Source organism: Cannabis sativa, chromosome 2, assembly GCF_029168945.1.
Source record: "Cannabis sativa cultivar Pink pepper isolate KNU-18-1 chromosome 2, ASM2916894v1, whole genome shotgun sequence".
NCBI lineage: Eukaryota > Viridiplantae > Streptophyta > Magnoliopsida > Rosales > Cannabaceae > Cannabis > Cannabis sativa.
Window position 1 is genome coordinate 14,744,186 of NC_083602.1, and position 25,603 is coordinate 14,769,788.

Below are 25,603 nucleotides of genomic sequence, written 5' to 3' on the forward strand. Positions count from 1 at the left end.
TTAAATTTTTGCTGCATTTTTTAGGTTATATTTTGTTGGGTCTTTACAAGCGGTATATCAGTATTTCTATTAGGATAGGGAAAAAAAATACTCTTATCACTATTGGTTTTGCACAAAAGTAACAAAATCACTAAATAGCAAACCTTAAACTCAAGGTTTGTTGTTTTCAAAAAACAAGAAAACCCTCCATTTCGTATTTTGTTCATTCAGAAAATTGTAAGAACTGCATAAACCAAATCAGTTCAAGTAAAACGAGTAGATCTACAGTGAATTCAATTTATATAAGATGAATAGAAGCTAGTAAATTCGTAACAAAGATCAATGAATGAAAATATATGAAAATAGACTGTTGAATTGAAATGTAACCAAAACAAAATTAGACTTTCAAAACTCTTATTTCATTTTTCACAATGTCTAAACTACAAGTTTAATTTGTTTTTTTGTTTTGTTTTTCGTTTTTATATATTTTTTTTTAATTTTTTTCGCTTGATATATACATGTTACAATCCAAAGAAGGATCAAATGTGAGAGAGTAAAATGACAGGCACCTCCTCTCCAAGCTCAGACAAACTCCGTACAAAAGACATACCGACGAGCAAAGGAAAACCTTCAACAACAAAAACTCAGCAGTCAGCAGCCCTCTCACAGAGGTGTGTAAAATAATCCCAGCAACAAAATATTATACAAATGAAAACCCATCTCTTCTTTTCTCTTTCTTTGCCTCCAAATCAAAAATTGGCCGTGCAACTCCAAAAATCTTTAATAAGCTGGCTGAATCTGTCATTCAAAATTGATTATCATTTCACCATTTCTAATGCCACTCAGGTAGGCATTATAACTAGCTTAATGATTGTTCCCTTTTAAGGTAGCAGCAGCTCGCTCCTTGGCGCGAAAATCCCCCAAGCAACGGTACTCTTCCCGAAGCAGTCTATCCAATTCTGGATGCTTCTCTAGAGGCTCTTTATGGTCACGTTGTTCGCGATAATGATGAAATGCCCTGCCATACAATAAGTGACTCTTAAAAACAGTCACCCTTATCAATTTATTGTCGGGAATAACCAGTAGTCAACTTGTCAACTTCTCAAATTCAGACATATTTCAATGTCAGAAATATTCATATAATAGCAAACCATCATAAGCAAACTTGATAATTACTCAAGTTATTGAACGTGTGAGCTTGTTTAAGGAGTAAGACATTCCTCATAGGTCATGAGAGAGTAGGATCGGATAGAATTAGATAAATTTTATCATGCAATTTTGTTATTAAAAAAATTAAGCTCACTTAAAAACTGAATAATTATCCTATCCAATTTTGATCTTCTTGTACTTCAATACAAAGAAAAATAAAATCATAACTTTGCACCCAACTAATTTTCTCCTAATTTAACTCATCCCCTCGTTTAACGTTTTCTCGCTTATATTTTCAACTCTACTCATATACCACTATTTTTCTGAGCTACAGTTAAATCAAGCAAAAAAAATAATCGAGCTAAATGATAACAATAATAATTATAAAATGTACAAGAAAATAGTTACCAATATTTTTCAAGGCCGTAAAGATTGCCTTTTTGGTAAAACTCAAGTGCAAGCTGTTCAAAGTCCTTATATAAGTCCTCCTTAAATTCCTTTTCCAAACCATAACTACAATAACAAAAATTTCAATTAATCTCCAATCTCCATAATTCATAATTTGAAGTACTCACCCTGCCCAAGAACATTAAACTTCTCTATTGAATATAAACCAAGCGAAAATCTAGAAACTTTTTTTTTTTTTTTTTTTTGAATAAAGCGAAAATCTAGAAACTAAGATTATGAGAATAAAGAATAAGACTAGAAGATCTTTAGTGCATTGCACATACCTATAGAACCTGAAAAGGCATTCTATTCCATAATTATAACTTGCAGCAGCATCTTCTCTCGCATATTTCTGGAACTCGTTATACATTGAAGGGGCGAAATTATCTCTAAGGAAATAACACCAAAACCTATAAAGAGTATTCATTTCCTGCATTCAAAAGTGGCAAGGGATACAATTCAAATGTCAGTGTCATCCATGATTATTTATGACCAGTAAAAAAAGTAAGAAACAAATCCCATAAGACCATGTAAACAGGTTCACAGTTTCATACTTTCATTACTGTAACCAAACCCTTGCGCTCAAAGGGGATAATAAAATGGTGAGAAGTTGTAGCCAAAATACCAAACTTTATCAAGATCTTTAAATATAAAAATATTTCCATAATCCCCCCTGTAACTAAACTCACCCACACAAACTATTCAACAAATAAAAAAAAAGAGGCAAAAGTTCAGAAAAGCAATACACCTCACTACAACCAATGCCCTGCTTCTTTCTGTCACTCAGGCATCGCTTTTGGTACTTCAGGTACCTAAAAGAAATGGTAACTAAGTAAACAGAAAATTTTGAGCCCACTCTATGAATATATCCAGAATTATTATATCCTTACTTCTGTTGTTTAAAACCATTCTCCTCAAGAAGCTGATGGCTTGGATGCTGAAACTGTGGAAATGACTTGGGCAAAGAACCCACGGGTGGACTGCTACCTGAGAGGATCCCATGTGGAGAAACACTCATTTTTGAAGACCTTAGGCTGAAAACCCAAAGTAAATGAGAATTAGATACTAGAACCACAAAAGGGACTCAAAACCAATCTGTTACCAGGTAGCGAACATTCTTGCTATTAAGATTTACTTGGATTTTGGCACTCTTAAGACTCTGAAAAATAAAACACCTCAAAAATGCTAGCCAGAACAATATCATTGCTGAGAAAGAGCAACAACGTCAAAAACAGAAGCAACAGTCGCTTTAGACTAACCAATGATTTTCAGGAGGGGTGGACCCAAAGAAATATCCAACCGAGTTACTAGGTGGGCTCTCTGATATGATTCCCGATGATTGTCGACCACTTCCGTGATTCCTAAATGTGCTAGAAAAGAATCTTTGTTTGTGGGATGACTGGTGTTTTGGAAAGCTTTTATTCTGCTTCTTTCGAGAATTAGCACTTCCAGAGTCTTCAATCCCATTGTTTCCAGCAAAGTTCTCTCCAGGTTTCAAATTTGACAGTCCTGATGCACAATAGCTAGAACTGTTCTTTTTACGACCAGAACGCTTGGTTTTCAGTTCCTGCCAAAAAATGGACATCAGAATTGGGCACCATAATGTAAAAGGGTCAACAAACAATCCAAAATGATTCTTCTCAACCTGCTCATAGAAGTAAAGACCATCATTTATAGTTGAAGCAAGCTCGTTGGAAATGGATTTCGATTGTTTACCACCAATTGTAGATCCATCAATTACCCCACTATTCTGTAAAGGCAGAGTAGAGCATGACAACTGTTTAGAGTTACTTTGGTACACAACTTTCTCGCATACCAGAAAGGGTAAGTTTTCATATGATGCAGCATAGTAAAGAGGCCATCAATCCCTTGTAATTTATAACTAGCTGATTTCAAGTAAATGGAATGAGAAACACAGGACTTATTGCAATATTCAGACGAACAAGAATCTCATATTTAACGTCATAAGAGTACATTTGTATATTCTCATATAGGATATATTTACAGGAAAAAATTTACTAAATGAAGGGTTATGTTAAGTATTTGGGTGGTGGATTTATTGTTTCCCTTATCTCTTCCCATCCCCTCCTATTTAATTACATATACCGCTTATATATATATATATATATATATTTATATATATATATATTTATATATATATGTATATTGTAGAAATATCTATGTAAATAGCTTTGTACAGTTATATTTAAGGTGTTTTTGACAGCTTAGTTTAGGTTGTATTTTTTCCTAATTTCCTTGATTGTTGCCTAATTCTACTATGTAATCAGCCTATATAAAGGCTACATTTTCATCAATAATATCAGATTAGAAGTATCATTCCCAAATTGCTACATGGTATCAGAGCATTTGTAGTAAAAAAAAAATCGTTTTTTTTTTCTGCCCTTTTTTAAAAAAAAAATTAGGGTTTAGTTCTTTGAGGCACAATCTTAGAAATCTGGTACACAGTCCTCTTCTAATCTCACCTCCTATCCAAAAAGCTTACCACAACACCGATCGGCAAAACCCCAAAGTTCGGGGTCCATAACAGTGGCGCGTGAGCCACACGCGCCGCCATCCTCCGACGTCATCACCCACGCGCCACGCGCGTGCAGGCGCGTGAGACATCTCCGGCCTTCGTTTCTTCGACGTCTTCCTCCCTGGCACTCCCTATTTCGGCTGTGACTCTTCATCTGCGGTTCTTCGCTACAACAGATTATTTCTTTGGCTAAGTTTTTCTCTAGATTCATTTTCTTTTTGCTTCATTTCAATGAATCCTCTTCGACAGTCTATACAACAGCCAAAATCTCCCTTAATCAAGGCAAATGCTAGTATAGTGTGTCATCAAGGTTCTACATCTCACACGTTTACTGCTGCCTCCAACAAAGGTACTTGGATAGTTGATTCAGGGGCCTCTGACCACATGACGGGTGATTTCCAACTCTTCAACACCTTCAAACCATGTGCTCATTCCCAAACAGTTAGAATTGCTGATGGCTCTCTCACACCAGTGATAGGGACTGGTTCTGTAACATTATCAGATGACCTTCTCCTTTCATCTGTTCTATTTGTCCCTAAACTGAATTGCAATCTTCTTTCGATAAGTAAACTTACTCGAGATCTACATTGTGTAACTAAATTCTATCCAAATCTTTGTAAATTTCAGGTTGATGGCTCGGAAAAAGTGATTGGCAGTGCTGAAATGCATGATGGGCTCTATATTCTCAAGGCTTCTTCTAAAAGTAAACGAGTTCATACACCAAGTTGTGGTAACTACTCTAATTTAAATTCAGTTTTCAATTCTGTGTCTGTTTCGAATGAAAATCTCGTCATGTTGTGGCATTTTCGGCTTGGACATCCAAATTTTGGTTATCTTGAAAAATTGTTCCCTCAGTTATTTGTCCACAAAAGACCAAAATTCTTTCATTGTGAAGTCTGCCAACTTGCTAAACATACTCGAAACTCTTACCCTAGTCTTCCTTACAAACCTTCCCGACCTTTTTCAATGATACATAGTGATATTTGGGGACCATCGCGAGTAACAAATATTAATGGATCTAGATGGTTTGTATCATTTATTGATGACCATACTAGGACAACATGGACCTTCCTTATGAAAGAAAAATCTGAAACTGCTTCCATTTTTCAAAAATTTCATTCCATGATTCAAAATCAATTTAACCAAAAGATTCAAATCTTGAAAACTGATAATGGAAAGGAATATTTCAACTACATACTTGGTCCATACTTGTTAGATCAAGGAATTGTTCACATTAGTTCATGTGTTGATACTCCGCAACAAAATGGAGTGGTTGAAAGAAAAAATAGGCATCTTCTTGAAGTTTCTAGATCTATCATGTTTTCAAATAATGTTCCCAAACAGTTTTGGGGGGAAGCCTTACTCACATCCACCTACCTCATCAATCGTATGCCTAGCCGTGTATTACAATTCAAAGCCCCAAGAAATTTGTTACTTGCTACATTCCCTCATATCTCAGCTTTTTCTTCAGATCTTCCATTCAAAGTCTTCGGATGTACAGCCTTTGTTCATGTTTATGATCACAACAGAACAAAACTTGATCCAAAATCTCACAAGTGCATCTTCATCGGGTATGCCAACACTCAAAAAGGGTACAAATGTTACTCTCCAATTTCAAAAAGGGTTTATAACACTATGGATGTCACATTCTTTGAACATCAACCTTTCTTTCCCAAATCTGGTACTCAGGGAGAGCATTCACATGAATATCAGTTTTGGGAAATCCTTCAGAATCATCAAGTTGTTTTTCCTCAATCTAATGTTATGGCGCACGAACATCAAAGTGCTCAACCTTTGCCTTCCTTGCCTCTTTTCCCTGTCCAATTGGATATCAATCCAGAAAACACATCCAACCCGTTAGGGGTGAGCAAAAAATCCAAGAAATCGACCAAACCGAGTAAACCGACCGTCCGAACACCGAAAAAACCGACACCGAAAAAACCGAAAACCGAAAAAACCGCCTTCGGTTAAAACCGCCTTAACATGGTCGGTTTTAGTGTCAATGGCAAACCGACCGATTAAACCGAGAACCGACCGAACATATATATTATATATAATATATATTACTTTTCTACATATTTAATATACAATTTTATTAAACTAATTTTACTTATATCTTTTTTATTTAAAGTCTCAATTATTCATTATTTTATTTTATTATAATTTGATGCATTTACGTATTATATACACACATTCATAAAATAATACTAGTTTTTTAATATAACTCATTATCATATTAGTAGTACAAATAATTTGAACAAATTTAAAAAAATTTATTTTACATTATTTATTTAACTAAGAAAGTTTTATTTTTAAATTATATGATATTTGATACAATACTTTATTTTTTTTTAGTTTTCAAATATTTATAAAAAATTTAAAAACTTATTTTTTTTAAAAAAAAAAAATAAAGTTCGGTTTGGTCGGTTTAAACCGACCAAACCGTGGATTAAAACGGTCGGTTTTTTTATATTTTATAATGGTCGGTCGGTTTTCGGATTAGAACCATAAAAACCAAAAATCGAATTTTGGATTTTTTTTGTGTAAAAAACCGACCAAACCGACCGTTGCTCACCCCTACAACCCGTCTCCAGAAAACACATCCAACTCATCTCCAGAAAACACATCAAACCCGTCATTCTCTACACTCAATCCAACATCACTTTCCTCCTCAAAAAATCCAAACACTCTTTCAAACTCACCACCACTTCAAACTCAAGCAATAGGTAACAAAGAACTTCGTGTTTATAGCAGGAGGAAAGTTGGGAATATAGAGGCCAACATGCAAGACAAGAGCTGTTCAAACACTCATCATAGCCCTCTCAACCTTGAAAATCATGAAGGTAAGGATTTTGTGACTCATGAGTTAGTTTCTCCTACTATTGATGATCTCGACCTTCCTATTGCTCATCGAAAGGGTGTCAGAACTTGTACCAATCACCCCATTCAAAAGTATGTTGCTTATGGGAAACTAACACCTATGTATCGAGCTTTTGTATCTTCTCTTGATCTTATTCAGATTCCCACAGACATTTATGAGGCCTTGAAAGATCCTAAATGGAAGAGTGCAGTCGATGAAGAAATGAATGCCCTTGGGAAGAATGGTACTTGGGTTGTCACTGAGTTATCTCAAGGAAAGCGGACAGTTGGTTGTAAGTGGATTTTCACCATCAAGTATAATTCAGATGGGAGTATCAACAGATTCAAGGCTCGACTTGTCGCCAAGGGGTTCACTCAATCATATGGTGTTGACTATCAAGAGACCTTTGCTCCCGTCGCCAAACTTAATACAGTAAGAATCTTGTTATCACTAGCTGTAAATTGTGATTGGCCTTTATATCAGCTGGATGTAAAAAATGCTTTTTTGAATGGGGATCTCGAAGAAGAAGTCTATATGGAAATTCCACCAGGGATGAAGAAACACTACAGTGGTCGAGTAGTGTGCAAACTTCTCAAATCCCTTTATGGCTTGAAACAGTCACCTCGGGCATGGTTTGACAAATTTGCAAAGTTAGTTGTCAAACATGGATATACTCAAAGCCAGGCTGATCATACTCTATTTTTCAAGTTCTCTCCAACTAGAAAGCTAGCAATTCTCATTGTATATGTGGATGACATAATCTTAACTGGAGATGACACAGAAGAAATTTCAGATCTCAAAAAACTTCTTGCCTCAGCTTTTGAAATCAAAGATCTAGGAACCCTCAAATACTTTCTTGGTATGGAAGTAGCTCGATCGAAAGAAGGAATTGTTATATCTCAACGAAAGTATATCCTAGATCTTCTAAAGGAAACTGGAATGATTGGGAGCAAGCCGGTTGACACTCCCATGGATCCAAACTTGAAAGCTAATCGAAGAGAGGATTCAACTCCAGCAGAGAGGGGGAGCTATCAGAGATTAGTAGGAAAACTAATCTATCTCTCTCATACTAGACCAGATATCGCCTTTCCTGTCAGTGTTGTTAGTCAACATATGCACAATCCTTGTGAGGAACATTTGGAAGCGGTGTATCGTATTCTAAGGTATCTGAAAATGACACCAGGTCTAGGTTTGCACTTCAGAAAATACAACAATCGAGACTTGGAAGTTTACACGGTCTAGTTGGGGCGGAGAGGGCCGCGATAGACGATCAACCGATGGTTATTGCACTTATGTATGGGGTAATTTAGTTACAGGCGCGGCAAAGAAAAGGGCTCGTAGTCTCAAGGAGTAGCGCAGAGTCAGAATATCGGGCTTTGGCCTTAGGTATTTGTGAAGGGATGTGGATCAAAAGGCTTATGAATGAATTAAGGTTGGAATCTCCCGAGTCCTTTAAAATGTATAGTGATAGTCGAGCTGCAATTAGCATTGCTAAAAATCCAGTTCACCACGACAGAACTAAACATGTTGAGATAGACAGACACTTCATTTCGGAAAAGGTGAATTCAAAGATCATTGAACTCAACTACATCCCTACAAAGAAACAAATCGCTGACATTCTAACAAAAGCCCTACCAAGAACAAGTTTTGAAGAATTTAAATCCAAGCTGGGTTTGTATAACATATACAACTCAGCTTGAGGGGGAGTGTAGAAATATCTATGTAAATAGCTTTGTACAGTTATATTTAGGGTGTTTTTGACAGCTTAGTTTAGGTTGTCTTTTTTCCTAATTTCCTTGATTGTTGCCTAATTCTACTATGTAATCAGCCTATATAAAGGCTACATTTTCATCAATAATATCAGATTAGAAGTATCATTCCCAAATTGCTACATATATAAAAATATCTTTTGGAAAATTGACTTGAACACCTTCATTTAGTATTGACAATACTGCCCTATTTCTTAGCAATCCCCTCTCCCTCACACCACAAGCACATCTACTATTCGGGTTAAGTTATCATGAATCTTCGAAATTGTATTCAATGTGCTTTTATATAAGCACGAATGAACAGATTGTGAATCTGAAGCCATATACACATATATTTAAAGTTCCTTAGTCCATGTGCATGTGTATATGTGAATGAAATGGGAAAAAGACTAGAAGTTTATGTGTGCATTTACGTGGTTGGAAAATAATTGTTCTAGAATATAAGAGATGTGAAAATAAAATTTAAATGTCCTACATTTGATTAAAAAAAGGACAGATTAGAGAAAGAAAGCAAAAATAAAAAGTGACAATAGAGCCACAAATTATTTAGTAGCGTTACTCCTGAAGTTGAATAGGGTTCTTATTCTTTTCCTTGGAAAATTTGAACCAATGACCTCTTGGATTTGAAGTGTCAAAATAGTTAAATAAAAAAAATGGCAACAACAATCCATTTGACAAAGCAATTAAAGACAAAGAGCATGTTAATTAGCACTGTTAATCTAAATTCCAGAAAAACTCACACAAACATGACTTGCTCAACAACCAAACTCAGGGACAGTAATCACAAGATACAAGGGGTGGAATCATACATTGTAAAACACATGATTAATCTAATAAAACATATTACCATTGTAGTAAAGCACTACAAAAATTAGTGTTTTATAAAGAAAAAGAGAAACTAAATGAAAGGGTAGTTTGAGTGACTCCAAAGGAAAAAAGAAAAAGCCAATAATTATATTTTGTTTGAGAGCCAAACGCAAGGACAACCAATAGTCTCCACGCTTCAGGAGGTAAAGAAGTTATGAACACAATGTATTACAGGACAATTGAACATTTTGTAAAACATACACAACCCTGTCCAAGAACTTAGGCTAAATAGTAGACGATAATTACTGTAGATTCTAAAATCAAATAAGTAAATGTCATGGCATCGTACTCGCTATACATTACAGAACCTTAAAAAAGGTATAGCTATTTTACTTGATGCCAGCTCGTACCTGAGTGACGATGACTAGTCTTTGGACATCTTGATCATTAACTATCACCTCTTCATCTTCATCGTCAATTCTACTGGTCAACAAGGTCATTCAAAATTAAAATGGATGGAGGCATTAGGAAGGGCACACTACAGATGAACTATCCCTTAAATGAGGAACTGTACACATTTAAATACTTCCACATGAAGTAGGAAAAAAATACTAAATGCTTGGATGCAAAATACTAAAATGTTTGTTAAAGGTCAGAAAGGAAGAGAAAGGGAAAAAAAAATGGAAGAGATTGTGAAGAAGATACAAAAATGCGGAAGGAAAAATTGGAATGGGGGATTCTCTATTTCTACATTATCTTTATCAACCAAAATGTAGTCTTTGTTTCTGACAGAATTTGGAGTGCAATGGGTTTTGACACAGATGTAGGTAAGCAAGCAAACAGAAACTAGGGATCATGGCTAATAAGGCAACTTACTGGCTCTTTGGTAGGGAAACTAGGATTTACGTAAAATTGGATTGTTCACAAATTTTGGGAGAAATTATATTGGTCGCCAGTTGGGATTTAAAAAAAAAAAAAAAAGATTAAAATCCCTTTTCTTTTTCAATTTAAGACGATTCTGTGTATCTTTAGATGAAAAATACCTTGCAGTCTCTAGTAATTATTCTCCTCTTTTATACAATCTTATTATCAAAAGGAGAAAAATGGAATGATGCAACATAAAGTTAAATCCTCCAAAAATTAAGAAAAGGGAATGGAAAACTTCTCAAATTGATAAGGGTTTTGAAAAATCAGGGAGATTTAAAGTAATGATGTATGGGGAAAACAGTAACTTTAAATCAACTTTTTCTCCCTCTATCAAACTCTAGAAAAGAATGCTTTCTATTATTCGTCCACATTTTTTCTCTTTTACTTTTTGAAGAGTAGCAGACCCAAAAAAAAATGAGCACCGGAAAAAGATTTAAAAAACATGTATGTTTTTTTTTTGAAATAAAAAAAAACATGTATGTTTAATACAATTATATGCACTCACAAAATTTATATATGAAAATTTTATTAGAAATATAATATATTTGTAAATGTAGTAATGTACAAATAATGACCAAAGTAAAATATTACATGAAAAATAAATATAAGAAGTTTCAATATGTGCATTATAGCAAAGTTTTATATAGAAATGGCTAAAATGAAGAAAGAAATTACACATTTTTTAAAAAAATTCAGGTGGGGCAACTGCCAAACTATAAAATTACAAATAATGACCAAAGAATAAAAATTTACATGTAAAATAAAACAAAAAAAATTCAACAGGTGCATTATAGTGAACTTTTATACAGAAAAGGCTAAAACGAAAAAAAAAAGTAAATAAATAAATAAGGAGGGCAGCCTAAGTAAGAACTGGATCTGCCAGTTCCCTACCCTTACCAATTTCTTTCATCCCTAAATTATGTGTTGCCAAAACATAAAAACAAGTGCAGCAGCAAGCAGAGAAACTACCTGTACCTTCTAGCTGATGAAAGACCATCATTCTTTGTTACTTTATGCTCAAGCTCCAGTTCTTCGTCGAGCATAAACGTATTGGCAAAATCATTGGATATGTCATCATGATTCTTAATAGCCACCTCAGATGACATTTGAGTGCCCTCAGTACAAGGTTCATCACATTTAGAAGGTTTGGTACCTTGCGAGTGATCTGTGCAAGTTGAAATATTGCTGCCAAGATCTGAGCACTTGCTGTTGGATGGAACATTTGATTTCCCAATTGAGTCGCCACATCCGCCTGAAGGGGATTCACCATTAATGGAAAAACTATTACTTTCCTGAGCCTTGTTGTTTAAAGGAAACTGTTCAGTCAATTTATCATCATTTTTTGCCGGGTCGACATTTTCTTCAGAAGCCTCCCTTTTACTATCACCATGTCCATCATTGTTAAAAACAGACTTCTCTGAAAGCTGGCCTGAGGGAGTCTCGGGTTTTGATGTCACATTGGAATCTGCCTGAGCTGGAATCCATTTTTCCCACCCATCACGCCTCCGTATCTTGTTTCCCTAAAAGTACATAACACAAAACTCCAAATTAAAATATACATTAGTTGGGAGAAAAAGAGACCTCTAGGGACTTGCTAAAACAGGAAACTCTAGAAAATAAATTAGTGATAACTCTAAGAAGGCTTCATATCAAAAATTTCACTGAACTTTAAGATTGCACCAAACACTAATGCTTTTGAATATGAAAAGTTGAGCAGGAATAAAGTTCAATGAAATAACAGATAGAGCTTAAGGAAAATAACCTGCACTTCTACAGTAACTGAGCCTTGCAGCGCATCAAGAATAAATGAGATATCTGTGGTCATTTTCTTAACCTGTATCAAACAGAAATATTTTCCCAAATAAGTCTTAACATTACTGCTCTCAGATAAATAAATAATTAAACAGAAAATCATGAAATCATTGAAGCATCAACCATATGAATTATTTATCTATTAATTCTGAACTTACTCGTTTGAATTCTGCGATGAGGGATATTGGAACCAGTCCTTGGTCATCCATTACAGAAATTAAATAACGGTCATTTCGCAAATTCTCATCACTGCCAAATGAAAATTAATAAGTCAGTGGCTATCAATGCTCTTGTACGAAACAGAATAAATAAAAGTAAATGTCTGCAATCGCACGCATGAACACACAAAGCAACAAATAGAATGATGCATTTTTCTATTCACATTAGCTCTCTTACCTGAAATAGTATTCAATTTGTTTCACTAAATCACTTTTTAAATCCAATGTCTTCGGGGACACCATTGGAGCACCAGGGCTGAGAGGGTATGGAACCATATATGGAGGACCCCTAGTAGCAGTTTGGTGTCCAGCTGATACATAGTACATTGGTCCAGGTCCTGCACCAAAAAATGCAAGCCAGTTGTAGATTATTATATTTAAAAGCTAACGGAAACGATGAATATGGCATACAAATGCATATATTAATTTTGTATATGTAGCAAGAAAATTCTGGTGAGTGAGAACACAAACAAAAAAACTCAGTTGGATGATGAAAAATAACATTATCCTAAAAAATCACACAATTAATTGATGTAATTACCCTGGAAACTTGGTACCATGAACCCAGGACCCGCAGGAAAATAATGAGGTCCAGCGAAAGGTCTAGGCCCAATACCCTGTTGCATTTGAATGGGGGGGTCCCTATATGCTCGTTGATGATGCCAATTCTGATTCCAATGGCTGACAGATTCTTGTGCATTGGGTCTTCTATTGGAAAAGTGGGCAGGGTAAACATTTTGGTCCCCTCGTGGGAGCGGGAGAGGGAGAGGCTGAGCTGGTGTCATAAATGCTTGAACTGGTGTCTCAGATCCAGATTTTCCCAAATGAGTTTCAACATTTTGAACAGGTCCAGAGAATGGCTGGTATGGATACGCAGAAACTGCCATAGGAGGTGGAGGTCCCATAGAATGAATTACGGGCGGAGCTACAGGTTGAAGCGGGTGAAAGAATGGAACAGGAACAGGAACAGAACCAGAGCCGTGCGGATTACGCTTAGACCCTGATCTTAGATGTCGTGATGGATGCTTGTGTGAAGGATTAACATTTCCTGAGCCATAAGTCTTTTGATGCCCAACTGATCCCTGGATGACCAAACAAAAATGTAAACAACAGCTAGTTTTGTTAATGTTTCCTAGGCGTAAGATCATATATTATATTTAATTACAACAAATAAAATGGTGGAGATACAAAGATCTCTCACCTTCCATTTGATGTTTTGTTAAAAACAAGAATGATACAGCATGACACCTATATTATAACACTTAAACTAAATTAAAAAATAATACACATCATAAGACAAAGAGCAAGAATGTAGTGTATCCTGAAACTCCACAAAATCAAACCACACAGCTTAAGCATTACAAGTTCACATCAACCACGTTATCTGTCGGCTCAAAAATCATAGCCAGACCTCTCTCAAAGTTCATTTAAGAAAAATTTTAAAAATGACAATAATGATAAAAAAGTAACTTATAGCGAAACAGAATGTTATAGTGATACTGCGCAAGAAATTAATTCTGAAAAATATTGAATCCCACTACATAGATACCAATTTCCTAGCTTTAGGAGACAAATATTCAAGGATAAGCTTTTAAATCAACGAAAGTATCTAAATAATAAAGACCCAACACAACTAAGCCCATTAAATAGCGACATCAACAAAATACTATCTTCCTCCAACGTATTATTACTAGATCAACAACCCATATGGTGAAGCTCTTTGAAAACAAAAACCCTACAAATTAGATCGATATCCAAGTTCCTCCTTTAAAAAAACAAATGTATAAGTTAATACTTCTCAGCATATATAATCATAACAAACTATCCAACGTTTTACAAAATGAGACAAATACAATGACTCGTATTAAAATCGAAACAAATTGGTTATCAGCATCCAAACCTGCACAGTAACTGGAGATTGGGGCGGCGGCGCCACTGCATTAGAAGGGGGACCAGTTGTCGTTGCCTCTGCAGCCGGTATAGAGGGCGGTTTAGCCAAATCAGGATTGCTCTTAGTCAGTTGAGCAGCAGTAAGAGTAGGCCAAGACTCCGCAGGCCCCATCACAGGCATATCCGCAGCCGCCTTAGCGTCAAGCGCAGCCGGAGTCTTCCACGGAGACTTGGGCCCACCATTGAGGTCCCTTCCATCATCCCCACCGTCATTCTCCGCCACCACCATCCCTCCTACGATCTCACCAACCAACCAACCGAAAATCCTCTCTTTTCTTCTCAACCGAAATAACGGATTGTTGTATTGGCACCAAATCAGTCACTGACACAATCCAGCAAAATCAAAGATCTTGAGAGCAATAATAGAGCTAGAGGTAGAAGTAGTAGCCAGTGATCATGGCGAGGGTTTCAACTCAGTCGCGAGAGGACGAGGAGAGAGAATGCGAGAGAATTAGGGTTTTAGGAGAGAGAGAGAGAAAGAGTGAGTGTGTTCCTTTCCGAGCAATAGCGATTGACAGTTACGGAGAAAAAATAGAAAGTATGTTACGGTGAAAATTCTATTTAGGTTTTGTAAGTCTATATTATTATTTATAGTCTTACCAAATTTTAATTTTATTTTCCAATATTTTAAATAAATGATATTCTGTTTTTGCTTAAGCCTATATTAGGGATTAATATCTACTGATATTTTTTCATCATTTAATAAATAAATAAAAAGATAACTAACAAATTTTTAAAAATTAATGGGTCGTTCCATCTAAAAAATATTTTAAAATTAATATAATGTAAATATAAAATTAATGTAAACATTTAACTGAATTTAAAATTAATGTGCGGTTATTTATTTATGTATAATTTAAAATTAGATATTTTATAGAAATAGAAAAAGAATTTTGAAAAACAAACTACCATTACCTATAAGGAAAAAATCACATAAAGAAATATCTTTTAATGGGTAGTTGGCACTTGGTACAATTTTTTAGAAAAATCAAAAGATATTTAAAAAAAAAAATGTGATAAAAATATGTTTATTAAACAGTAAGAAAACATAAGAAGTTAAAATTATTTTGATTAAAAGATTATAATAATTTTTATTAAAACTATATTTACTTATTTATTACATATTAAAAAAATTAAAATAAACTAATTATAATAAAATAAATTAATATTAAATTTCTTATTTTTTTTAAAAAAAAAAAATTATATTTTATTTTAATTTTAGCAAACAACATCAACATAAATTTTTTTTTATATAGTTGACTTTCTAATTTTTTTTTTACATTTGATAAAACATAATTAAAAAATATTATAACACATTCAGTTTAGTTTTTTCTACAGTTTTGTTACCGCGGTTTTTTCTCACAGCACGGTATAGCTGTTTTTTCCCACAGCATAGTTGTGCCAAACAGACCCTTAATGTAATGAAGAAAAATTTAAAAGTGAACAATCCTCACATAACATAAAGAATTAAAAAAAAATCTATAAAAAGTTCATCATATATATAATTTCAAAATAATTATCGTCACCACTACATTCAAAATCAATATCATCACCGTATCTCACTTATATATAGTCAACATTGACGAAAACTTTAGTTGATTGGGAAGTGTATTACAAAAATTATAATATATAATATTATATTAGTTTTCAAGTAATATTAAAAAAAAAATATACACAAACTTCTAATATTTAAATAATCTGCTAAAATTGTTTCTAGTAATATATTGAGTTGGTGCATTTTATCTGTTTTATAATGGAAGATAGTAGATACTAAGAAAAATAATTCATATTCGTTTAGACACATACACATAAATTTAGAAAAATATATATAAGATTTTTCTAAGGTGGGAAATTTTGAAAATGCCCTATCTGTGAGGATTTATTAGAAAATAGGTCCCACTATATTTTTGTGGATATAAAAGGGGTACATGGTCACTACAATGTGGTGTAGTGGAGGAGATTGTTATTAATTTATACTGTGAGTCCCACTTATTTAATGTTTTATTTTTTTATTTTAAAAAACCCATTTTTTAGGGAATGTACTCGTTATATGCTACTTATTACTAGAAAATATTTTAAAATTAATATAATGTAAACATTTAACTGAATTTAAAATTAATGTGCGGTTATTTATTTATGTATAATTTAAAATTAGATATTTTATAGAAATAGAAAAAGAATTTTGAAAAACAAACTACCATTACCTATAAGGAAAAAATCACATAAAGAAATATCTTTTAGAAATAATTGCATATTAACACGTTGATTTAAAATTATTTAGAAATTTCTTGTCAGCTTTTTTATTAATGTTAATACTGGAATGGGCATACCGAGACTATTGTTCATTGTTTTTGTGTTTTCTTTCTCTCTCTTTCTCATTTCACGCACTACACATCAACATGTTCTTTTTTGTCTTTTTCTCCATTCACACGCACGCATATCACCATTTTTTTTTCTTTTTCAACTTGTTTTTTATTTTTTTTTCTGAGGATTTTCAATTTTACAACATTTATTACATTATATTGTTGATATTAAAAAAATAATTTCTCTTCTTTTTGTTTATATATTAAATAAATTACTAAAAAATATTTTTTTTATTTTTATATTTGTAGATTATATAAAAATATTTTAATAAGTTTATAAAATAATTTGTAAATAAATTAAATAGTATCTACAACATCATATGAGTTACATTAAAAAAAAATAAAGTAACCTTAAGGTATCTTAAACAATAAAATAACATAATATAGTCTAAAATTATAAAAAGGGTAAATACCATTTTGGACCCTCTGTTTTACAAAAGTTATCAATTGGACCCTGTGTTTTGTTAAATGACAAAATAGACCCTGTATTTTCTAAAATAGTACAAATAGGACCCTGAATTGATTTTTTGTCAAAATAAAGTTTAATTATAATCCGATCTAAAAGTGCAATGACAAAACTGTTTACATTTTTTGTATCTGTTCGTATTAAGCATTGTCTTTAAGTTGGTTGTATTAAAAAAAAAAGTTGTCAAAAATTAAGCTCAGGGTCCTATTTTTACTATTTTAGAAAATACAGGGTCCATTTTGTCATTTAACAAAACACAAGGTCCAATCTGTAACTTTTGCAAAACACAGGGTCTAAAATGGTATTTACCCTTATAAAAAAGAAACAAAAAAGTTTCTTTTAGTATTAATCGTCCTTTTATATTTCTCACATATTAAAATGATTATTTTATTATTTATATATGTTACAATTCTGAAATAAATTTTTTAATAGAAAAGTAACCAATTGATATCTTATTTAAATCAAAAGCAACTAAATGGTTGCTTTTTTCAAAACTCCCAAAAAGCGAAAATTTTTGGAAACGAGATTTTTCCAGTTTTTTCTATTTTCGGTAATTATTTTGAATTTTGGTATGTAAGCTGACGTGGCACAACGGTATTTGTGCAAATAATTTTCTTAAAGGTATTTTTATAAATAAAATCATTTTTAGGTATAATATTGAAAAAATCCCTATCTTTTAATGGGTAGTTGGCACTTGGCACAATTTTTTAGAAAAATTAAAAGATATTTAAAAAAAAAATGTGATAAAAATATGTTTATTAAACAGTAAAAGAAAACATAATTTTTAAAGAAGTTAAAATTATTTTGATTAAAAGATTATAATAATTTTTTTTTACTAAAACTATATTTACTTATTTATTATATATTAAAAAAATTAAAATAAACTAATTATAATAAAATAAATTAATATTAAATTTCTTATTTTTAAAAAAAAAAAAAAAAATTATATTTTATTTTAATTTTAGCAAATAACATCAACATAAATTTTTTTTTATATACTTGACTTTCTAATTTTTTTTTTTTACATTTGATAAAACATAATTAAAAAATATTATAACACACTCAGCTTAGTTTTTTCTACAGTTTTGTTACCGCGATTTTTTCTCACAGCACGCTATAGCTGTTTTTTCCCACAGCATAGTTGTGCCAAACAGACCCTTAATGTAATGAAGAAAAATTTAAAAGTGAACAATCCTCACATAACATAAAGAATTAAAAAAAAATCTATAAAAAGTTCATCATATATATAATTTCAAAATAATTATCGTCACCACTACATTCAAAATCAATATCATCACCGTATCTCACTTATATATAGTCAACATTGACGAAAACTTTGGTTGATTGGGAAGTGTATTACAAAAATTATAATATATAATATTATATTAGTTTTCAAGTAATATTAAAAAAAAATATACACAAACTTCTAATATTTAAATAATCTGCTAAAATTGTTTCTAGTAATATATTGAGTTGATGCATTTTATCTGTTTTATAATGGAAGATAGTAGATACTAAGAAAAATAATTCATATTCGTTTAGACACATACACATAAATTTAGAGAAATATATATAAGATTTTTCTAAGGTGGGAAATTTTGAAAATGCCCTATCTGTGAGGATTTATTAGAAAATAGGTCCCACTATATTTTTGTGGATATAAAAGGGGTACATGGTCACTACAATGTGGTGTAGTGGAGGAGATTGTTATTAATTTATACTGTGAGTCCCACTTATTTATTGTTTTATTTTTTTATTTTAAAAAACCCATTTTTTAGGGAATGTACTCGTTATATGCTACTTTACCTGTTTCTTTCATTTTTTACGTTTCTAATTTGTATTTTTTACTTTTATGAAACTTATTACATAAATATTTATTAAAAAACTTTTTTTAAATTCGTTTTCACATTTTCTTCTAGAATAATCTCAATAACTCTTCACGCAGTAAGACCACTGTTCCACCTTCTTCTCCCAAACTCAACCAGCTATGCTGCAGCATCACAACCTCGAGGACTTCAGTGCATCCACCACCATTTGAGTTCTTAGTATGTTTGACCTATATTTCAATTCATTAATTCTTAATATGGAATTGTTCAATCATTTGACCCTATTAACCAAAACTCAAGAAAAGATTTGTGATTGGACTGACTGGCATTTTCAAGGTATGAATTTTCTATACCCAGTTAAGAAAGAATTTAGAAATTTTAGAGATAAGTAAGGATTTTATGCGATGAATTGACCTTTTACGAATGAAGCTCACATGGTCAATAAAGATGAAGTTCACCAGATTTTGATGGCTCGTAAAAATGGAGCTCACCGGATTTTGGATAGGTGCTAAAGATGGAGGTCACATTTTGGATTGCCGCTAAAGATGGAGGTCACCGGCTTTTGATTGCCGGTAAAATGGAGAATGCATTTTTATTTAAAAGTTTTAGTTTCTACATTTTTGCACTAAATATAATATCACCGTAAAATTGATTAGGAATTTATCTATTTCTATATCTTTGAAAAATGCCCTAAAATTAAATAATGAATTAATAAAAAAAAAGTAATTATAAAAAATTAGTTAGATGATGCACTGTAGGATGGACATGTGGGAGACAAATAGCATTTCTCAATTAAATAGCAAATGTCAAAAAAAATAGAGTTAAATAATAAAAAAAAATATTTTAATCAATCCTATTTTAAATATGTTGCATTCAAGATCGTATTACAATGCACTTACCCAATTAGAATAAGCTATTAAATGCCCTACAAATAGGGCATTTAGAAAATTCTTCACAGTAGAAGAGTCCAATATATATTAGCTTACTTATTTTAGTAATAGTTACATATATATCTTGGTGTAAATCTAAATATATATAGTAATGATTTTTTTTGTCATATGAGATGAGTATATATATATATATATTAGTTTGTTCTGTATGTAAATAGAGATAGAAATAAATGATTATCTAGATAGAGGTGAAAAGAGATGATTGTTGGAGATTAAGAAATAATAGTTTATTTTTTAATGTTTGTTAAATTTTGGTTGTGCTACTGCTATATTTTTCTTTTTATTTATTTTTTACTAGGGAACTAAGTAGCGCTTCGCACAATATTCCTAAACTTTTGTAATTTTTATATATAAATATATAGTTTACTTATAACGAATGATATAATCTAAAACATAATATTTTCATATGTGTATTATTATTAATTACTATAAAAGAATTGATTATAAATTTATTAATTTAATTATATAATTAGATTATATTCTATCATTATTTATAATTTATTATTTTATATAAGTTTTTCAGGTAAGTATATCAAATAGGGTAAATAGCGGCATAAGTACCCAATGTTTTAGATTAGTAACCGGCATAAACTCAATGTTTATTTTTAGCGGGTAAAGTACCCAAAGTTTCTAAAAGTGTTATTCCGTCCACCTCCGTTTGAGTTTCCTCTGTTAGTCTATTATGCTTAACACGTGTAAGGCCAGATTAATAGGCTTTCTTTTTAAATAAAAGTAAATAAATAAGAATTAAAACAAAATCTAAAATATATTAAACTGAATAAATAAAACATAAATTCTAAAAATAAAATAATAAATCGTTCAATCCTGTAAGAAACGAAAGGTCTCCCCTATATTCCCCCCATTTTTTTTTTTTTTTGCATAAAATCTAGACTTTGAACCGAAGTAACACCTGCTTCGTGGACCGATTTCGGTGAACATCGCCGGAGAAGAAGACGAAAATAATGTCTTATCCTAGTCGAGATAGTCATCAGGGTTGGGTGAGAAGGAGATTTGATGGTATAACTTGCGATTGTGGCTTAGAGTGTGCACTGAAAACTTCTTGGACCAAGAAAAATCCAGGTAGAAGATTCAAAACTTGCTATAGAAATGAAAGAAAATAATTTTAAAGTTAGGTAGAAGATTTGATATATAATTTTTCTGAAGAAGGGATTTGATTCTGGGTTGGATGAGAAGAATTGAAGATTACCAAGGAGAAGAAGAAATATCATCCCCAGGGAGTTTGGGCAACAATTGTGTGCTCATCAAAATGGTGGTATTTGGGTGAATATAAGTTGGGGGAAATTATTATTCTTTTTTATTTTTTGTGGTTGTTGAAGTAGGTGTAGATTTTCATAAATTGTTATGGAAATTCAGTAATAGTACTGTAATTTTTTACACCATGATTTAATAAATTAGTGTTTTCAATTTTAGTTTACTCTATAATATACAAATATGGAAAAAATATATGCATGTTATTGAATAATTTTAATTTGGATTCATATTATTGAAATCCTGCTCTTGGTGAGATAAGCCTAAAAGGGAAATCAATTTTTGTTAAGTACCAGAATGTTTGTTGCTGCTGGCTTCATTGAGGTGGAGCTCGACTATTGTTGCATTAAATCGGTAAATCGTTGAAAGGGAAAGAGCATGTAAAGAGTGTGGGTGCATGGAAAGTTTCAGAAGCCTATTGGAAGTTATTGCCAAAGCTCTTTTGTTGAGATATCATTCTTAAAAGATGGTGGGAATTTGTTCTCTGTTCACTTTATATATTGTAGAATGGTACAAAGAGTATTTTTCTCCATTGATTTTTTTAATTCTCATTGTGTTTTAAAAAAGAGTACCAGAAAAAAGACTGAGCAAATAAGAGAAGCAATTATAGATGTTGGTTCCATACAGGTGGGAGAAGAAGTGCTTTTTTTTATCTTTTCCTTTCTAAATTTCTTTTAAGAAACTTCATACGTACATATTTTGATCTATATCAAACAACTACTTTTTACTTCTTTTTTTTTTTCAATTGGTTATAAGATTTAGATATATGAGAACAGCTTTTCAAGTCATATTTTGTTACAGTAGTTATACCCAATGAAGAAAATACCAAAAAATGGGAGTGTCAATATCATAAGTGCATCATTTCAAATTGTATTTACAAAAATATTTGAAATAAAAAGTGCGGTAACAAATAAGAATTAATGATTAGTAACTATACCATATTTTTTTTTTGTTGGAAGTAACAATATCATATTAATACCATTGCAACATATGAAAGTACAGTACTTTCTCAAAAAAAAAGATAAAGATGAAAGTGTGATTTCTTTGTAGTTTAGAGACAAAACATTAATGATTTTATCATTATAATTGTCTGATTTCATAGACATTTTGCAAGTCTTTTTTTTTTTTTTAAAAAAAAAGTAAATAAAAATTTCATTGAAAAGAGAAAGCCAAAACGCCTACAGAGTTGAGTCTAAACAAACAAACCAACATACTAAAAGTCTAAATGTCTAAAGGCCAACATGCCAAAACAAAGTGTAAATGTCAAAAGACTAAGATGCTACTGCCTATTTCAAAAGGCCAAAAGAAAGTGTAAATGTCAAAAGGTCAACTTGTCAAAAGAAAGTCTAGCCAAAATAGTTTCACTACCACTGCCTATTTCTATCCTTGTTGAGATGTTCTTGGTATTTCTTGAGATTGTTCTGCTGTTTTCCTTGCCTTTTGTTTTTCTCTCCTCTTATTTCTTTTCACAGTTTCTGCACTTGGATTTTTCTTTGGTGGCCTTCCTTGCCTCTTGCTAGTACTAGTTACTTGTTGGTTTTCAGTATTAGCCTGCAAGTAAATTAATTTACAGCATTTATAAGTAGCTTATAAAAATTTAATACAAATTAATTATAAAATAAAGTTTACCTGCTCTCTTGTTGGATTCTTACAAGTACGACGAGAATGACCTTGTTTTCCACATTTGCTACAGCTGTTGAACTGTCCGAATCTTCTAGCCTTGGTTGCATTAGCGGCAGGAAGTTCATCAACATCCTTTTTTCTTGCTTTCTTTAGTCTCCCGGGTAAAACAGTATCAGCAGGTGGATAAATTGGATTTTGTCCTGCGTTTGGCCATTTATCAGGTGATGGTATTGGATAAATAATGCTTGCATACTGAGCTGTAAAGACCTCTTTCTTGTACACATTATCCACAAAATCCATTACTTCCAAGTTAGAGCTCCAAATAGCAGATATTGCATGCCCACAAGGTATTCCAGTTAGTTGGTAACCCCTACAAGTACATGTCCTACTAACCAAGTTGACTGAGAACCTTTCCAAATCACGATAATGTACCTGGAATAGGTGTGCATCAACCCTAGTGCAAGAACAACGCCTGGCCACTTGCTTGTTCTTCTCTATAACTTTCCAAACCCTCTTTCCAACTAGATACGGCCATTTTGAAACACTTTCCCTTTTCATACAAAATCTACTCATTAACCAGAATCGAATTTTCTCTAACATTGTAATGATAGGCTTCTCTCTTGTTTCTAATATTGCAGCATTAAAACATTCACAAAGGTTATTCAATAACACGTCACATTTAACATTAAATTTGAAATGACTTTTACTCCATTCACTTGGGTTTTTCTTCATCAACCAATCATAAGCCTTTTCATTGGCCTCCTTTAGTTCAGCCATTTTTCTTTTGAACTCCTCTAGTGTTGTAGCTCTTGCACATGCCCACAACTTTTGTTTCAACAAAAGACCTGGAAAATCTTTTTTGAAATTGGCATGTAAATGACGCACACAAAATCTTATCTCTGCACCCTCAAATGTAGAGCCTTGAGCATTCTCTAAACCTTTTTGTCTATCACTAATCATAGTGATATTTGTAGGATTGGTAACTTCTAAATCTTCTTTCAATAAGTTTAAAAACCATGTCCAAGTATCAGTATTCTCTTTCTCGCAAATAGCATATGCAATTCGGAACATAGAGTTATCAGCATCAATACCAATAGCAACAAGTAACATACCTTTACAGTATCCTTTTAGGAAGCATCCATCTAAACCAACGAGTGGCCTGCATGCTTTGAATCCATCCTTACAAGCTTTAAGGCATACATAAACTCTCTCGGACAACCTCTTCTCATCAACTAGATTGCTTTTTATAATGACTGTCCTTCCGGGATTCAACTCGAGCAGTTGCTTGCAGTAATCCTCTAATACAACATACTGTTCAACTACCGAGCCTTGAAGAAATTGTTTAGCCTTTTTCTTTGCATTGTAGAAAACATGCCTGGTTGTGTGGGAGAACTTGTTGTCAGTGGTCAACTCCATAAAGTTACTATAATGCATGTTGGGGTTCATTCTAAATTGATCTATAAAATGCTTAGCCAACCAAGTTGCTGTTGGAAATTATTTTACCAGGATCTAGATTTACTAACAAGTATGTTGGATTAACAACCTAATATGAATTCTAAAACAATGAAAATAAACACATATAAAGTTAGAAAACCTTACAGTGGGTGCAGCGGAATAATATGACTCCTTCCGTTCAGATCTCTAGCCCTTGATTCCTTTCTGTAGCAGAGCATCACCAAGATCTGAACCTGGATCTTCTTTTCTCCTTCTTTGATGTAGAAATTCCATAGTCTTCCATACTATGATTGAGATACCACTTGATGTGTATGGGCACTACTCATCTCACAAGGATTTCAAAATTTTCTCTCTTTTTCTCTCTCAATTTCGTGGCTGATAGCATACAAGAGAAGAGACACAAAGGTTGCTTTATATAGGGAGAAGGGAGAGCACAACTTTCCAAATAAAACAGTTTCCTCTTTTACTGTGTAATTGATTAACTGTCTTATTTAGTGTGATCCACCACTTTCCTATTATAGCTAGGCTTTGATTAGCAATTACATGACAATTAAAAAAATAAAAATAATAATTGGGAAACACAAAGGGAGTGCTCGGCCATAGAGGGAATATGGGCCTCACTTGGATTTTGCAGTTTCCTCAATTTTATTTCAATTTCTCCAAAAATGTCATTTTTCCAATTCCAATCATTTAAATGCCAAAACTAATTATTTAATAACTAAAATAGATTATTAAATAATATTGTCATTTAAAATAATTATTAATTAGACATACAAAATCTCTTAATTAATAATTAAACCTAGAAACCCTTTTCTTTACGATTTCATCCTTAAACTGTGAGAATTCATAAAGTAGACATAGTCTAACTTTTAGAATTATAATTGATTAATTAAAATCAATTAACTGAGTCTTACAAGCAGTATGGTCTCAACTAGTATGGGGACCATGGGTCTATATAACCGAGCTTCCAATAAGTCGAACCGAATTTACCAAGTAAATTCCCTAACTTATTAATTCCTCATTGAATCCACACTTAGAACTTGGAATTGCACTCTCAGTCATATAGAAACGCTCTATATGTTCCACGATATAGACACGTCATTAGTTATCCATTGTTATAACCCTAATGTGATCAATGATCCTCTATATAGATGATTTACACTGTACAGGATTAAATTACCGTAACACCCTACAATG

At 32.4% G+C, this 25,603-nt stretch overlaps 2 protein-coding genes across 5 annotated transcripts; both read right to left on the reverse strand.

Moving 5' to 3' along the window:
• Nucleotides 1-376: 376 nt before the first annotated feature.
• LOC133034763 (la-related protein 1A-like) lies at nt 377-15,015 on the reverse strand. Of its 4 annotated transcripts, none has more exons than XM_061110136.1 (14): nt 14,405-15,015; nt 13,046-13,586; nt 12,683-12,842; nt 12,445-12,535; nt 12,237-12,308; nt 11,450-11,994; nt 9,958-10,027; nt 3,221-3,325; nt 2,835-3,142; nt 2,466-2,609; nt 2,324-2,387; nt 1,860-2,005; nt 1,537-1,641; nt 377-997 (listed from the first exon to the last, which is right to left on the reverse strand). In XM_061110136.1, exons 1-14 carry the CDS (start codon nt 14,681-14,683, stop codon nt 844-846), a joined length of 2,784 nt encoding a protein of 927 aa, XP_060966119.1. In that variant the 5' UTR covers nt 14,684-15,015; the 3' UTR covers nt 377-843. The 4 variants fall into 4 exon arrangements, with proteins under 4 accessions (XP_060966119.1, XP_060966118.1, XP_060966117.1 ...); XM_061110135.1 differs by having other exon boundaries at nt 9,958-10,030; XM_061110134.1 differs by having other exon boundaries at nt 11,444-11,994.
• Nucleotides 15,016-22,466: 7,451 nt separating this feature from the next.
• On the reverse strand, nt 22,467-23,826 carry LOC133034764 (uncharacterized). The gene is made up of 2 exons (XM_061110137.1): nt 22,958-23,826; nt 22,467-22,879 (listed from the first exon to the last, which is right to left on the reverse strand). The coding sequence occupies exons 1-2, from the start codon at nt 23,726-23,728 to the stop codon at nt 22,709-22,711; spliced, it is 942 nt and encodes a 313-aa protein (XP_060966120.1). The 5' UTR covers nt 23,729-23,826; the 3' UTR covers nt 22,467-22,708.
• Between the last annotated feature and the right edge of the window lie 1,777 nt (nt 23,827-25,603).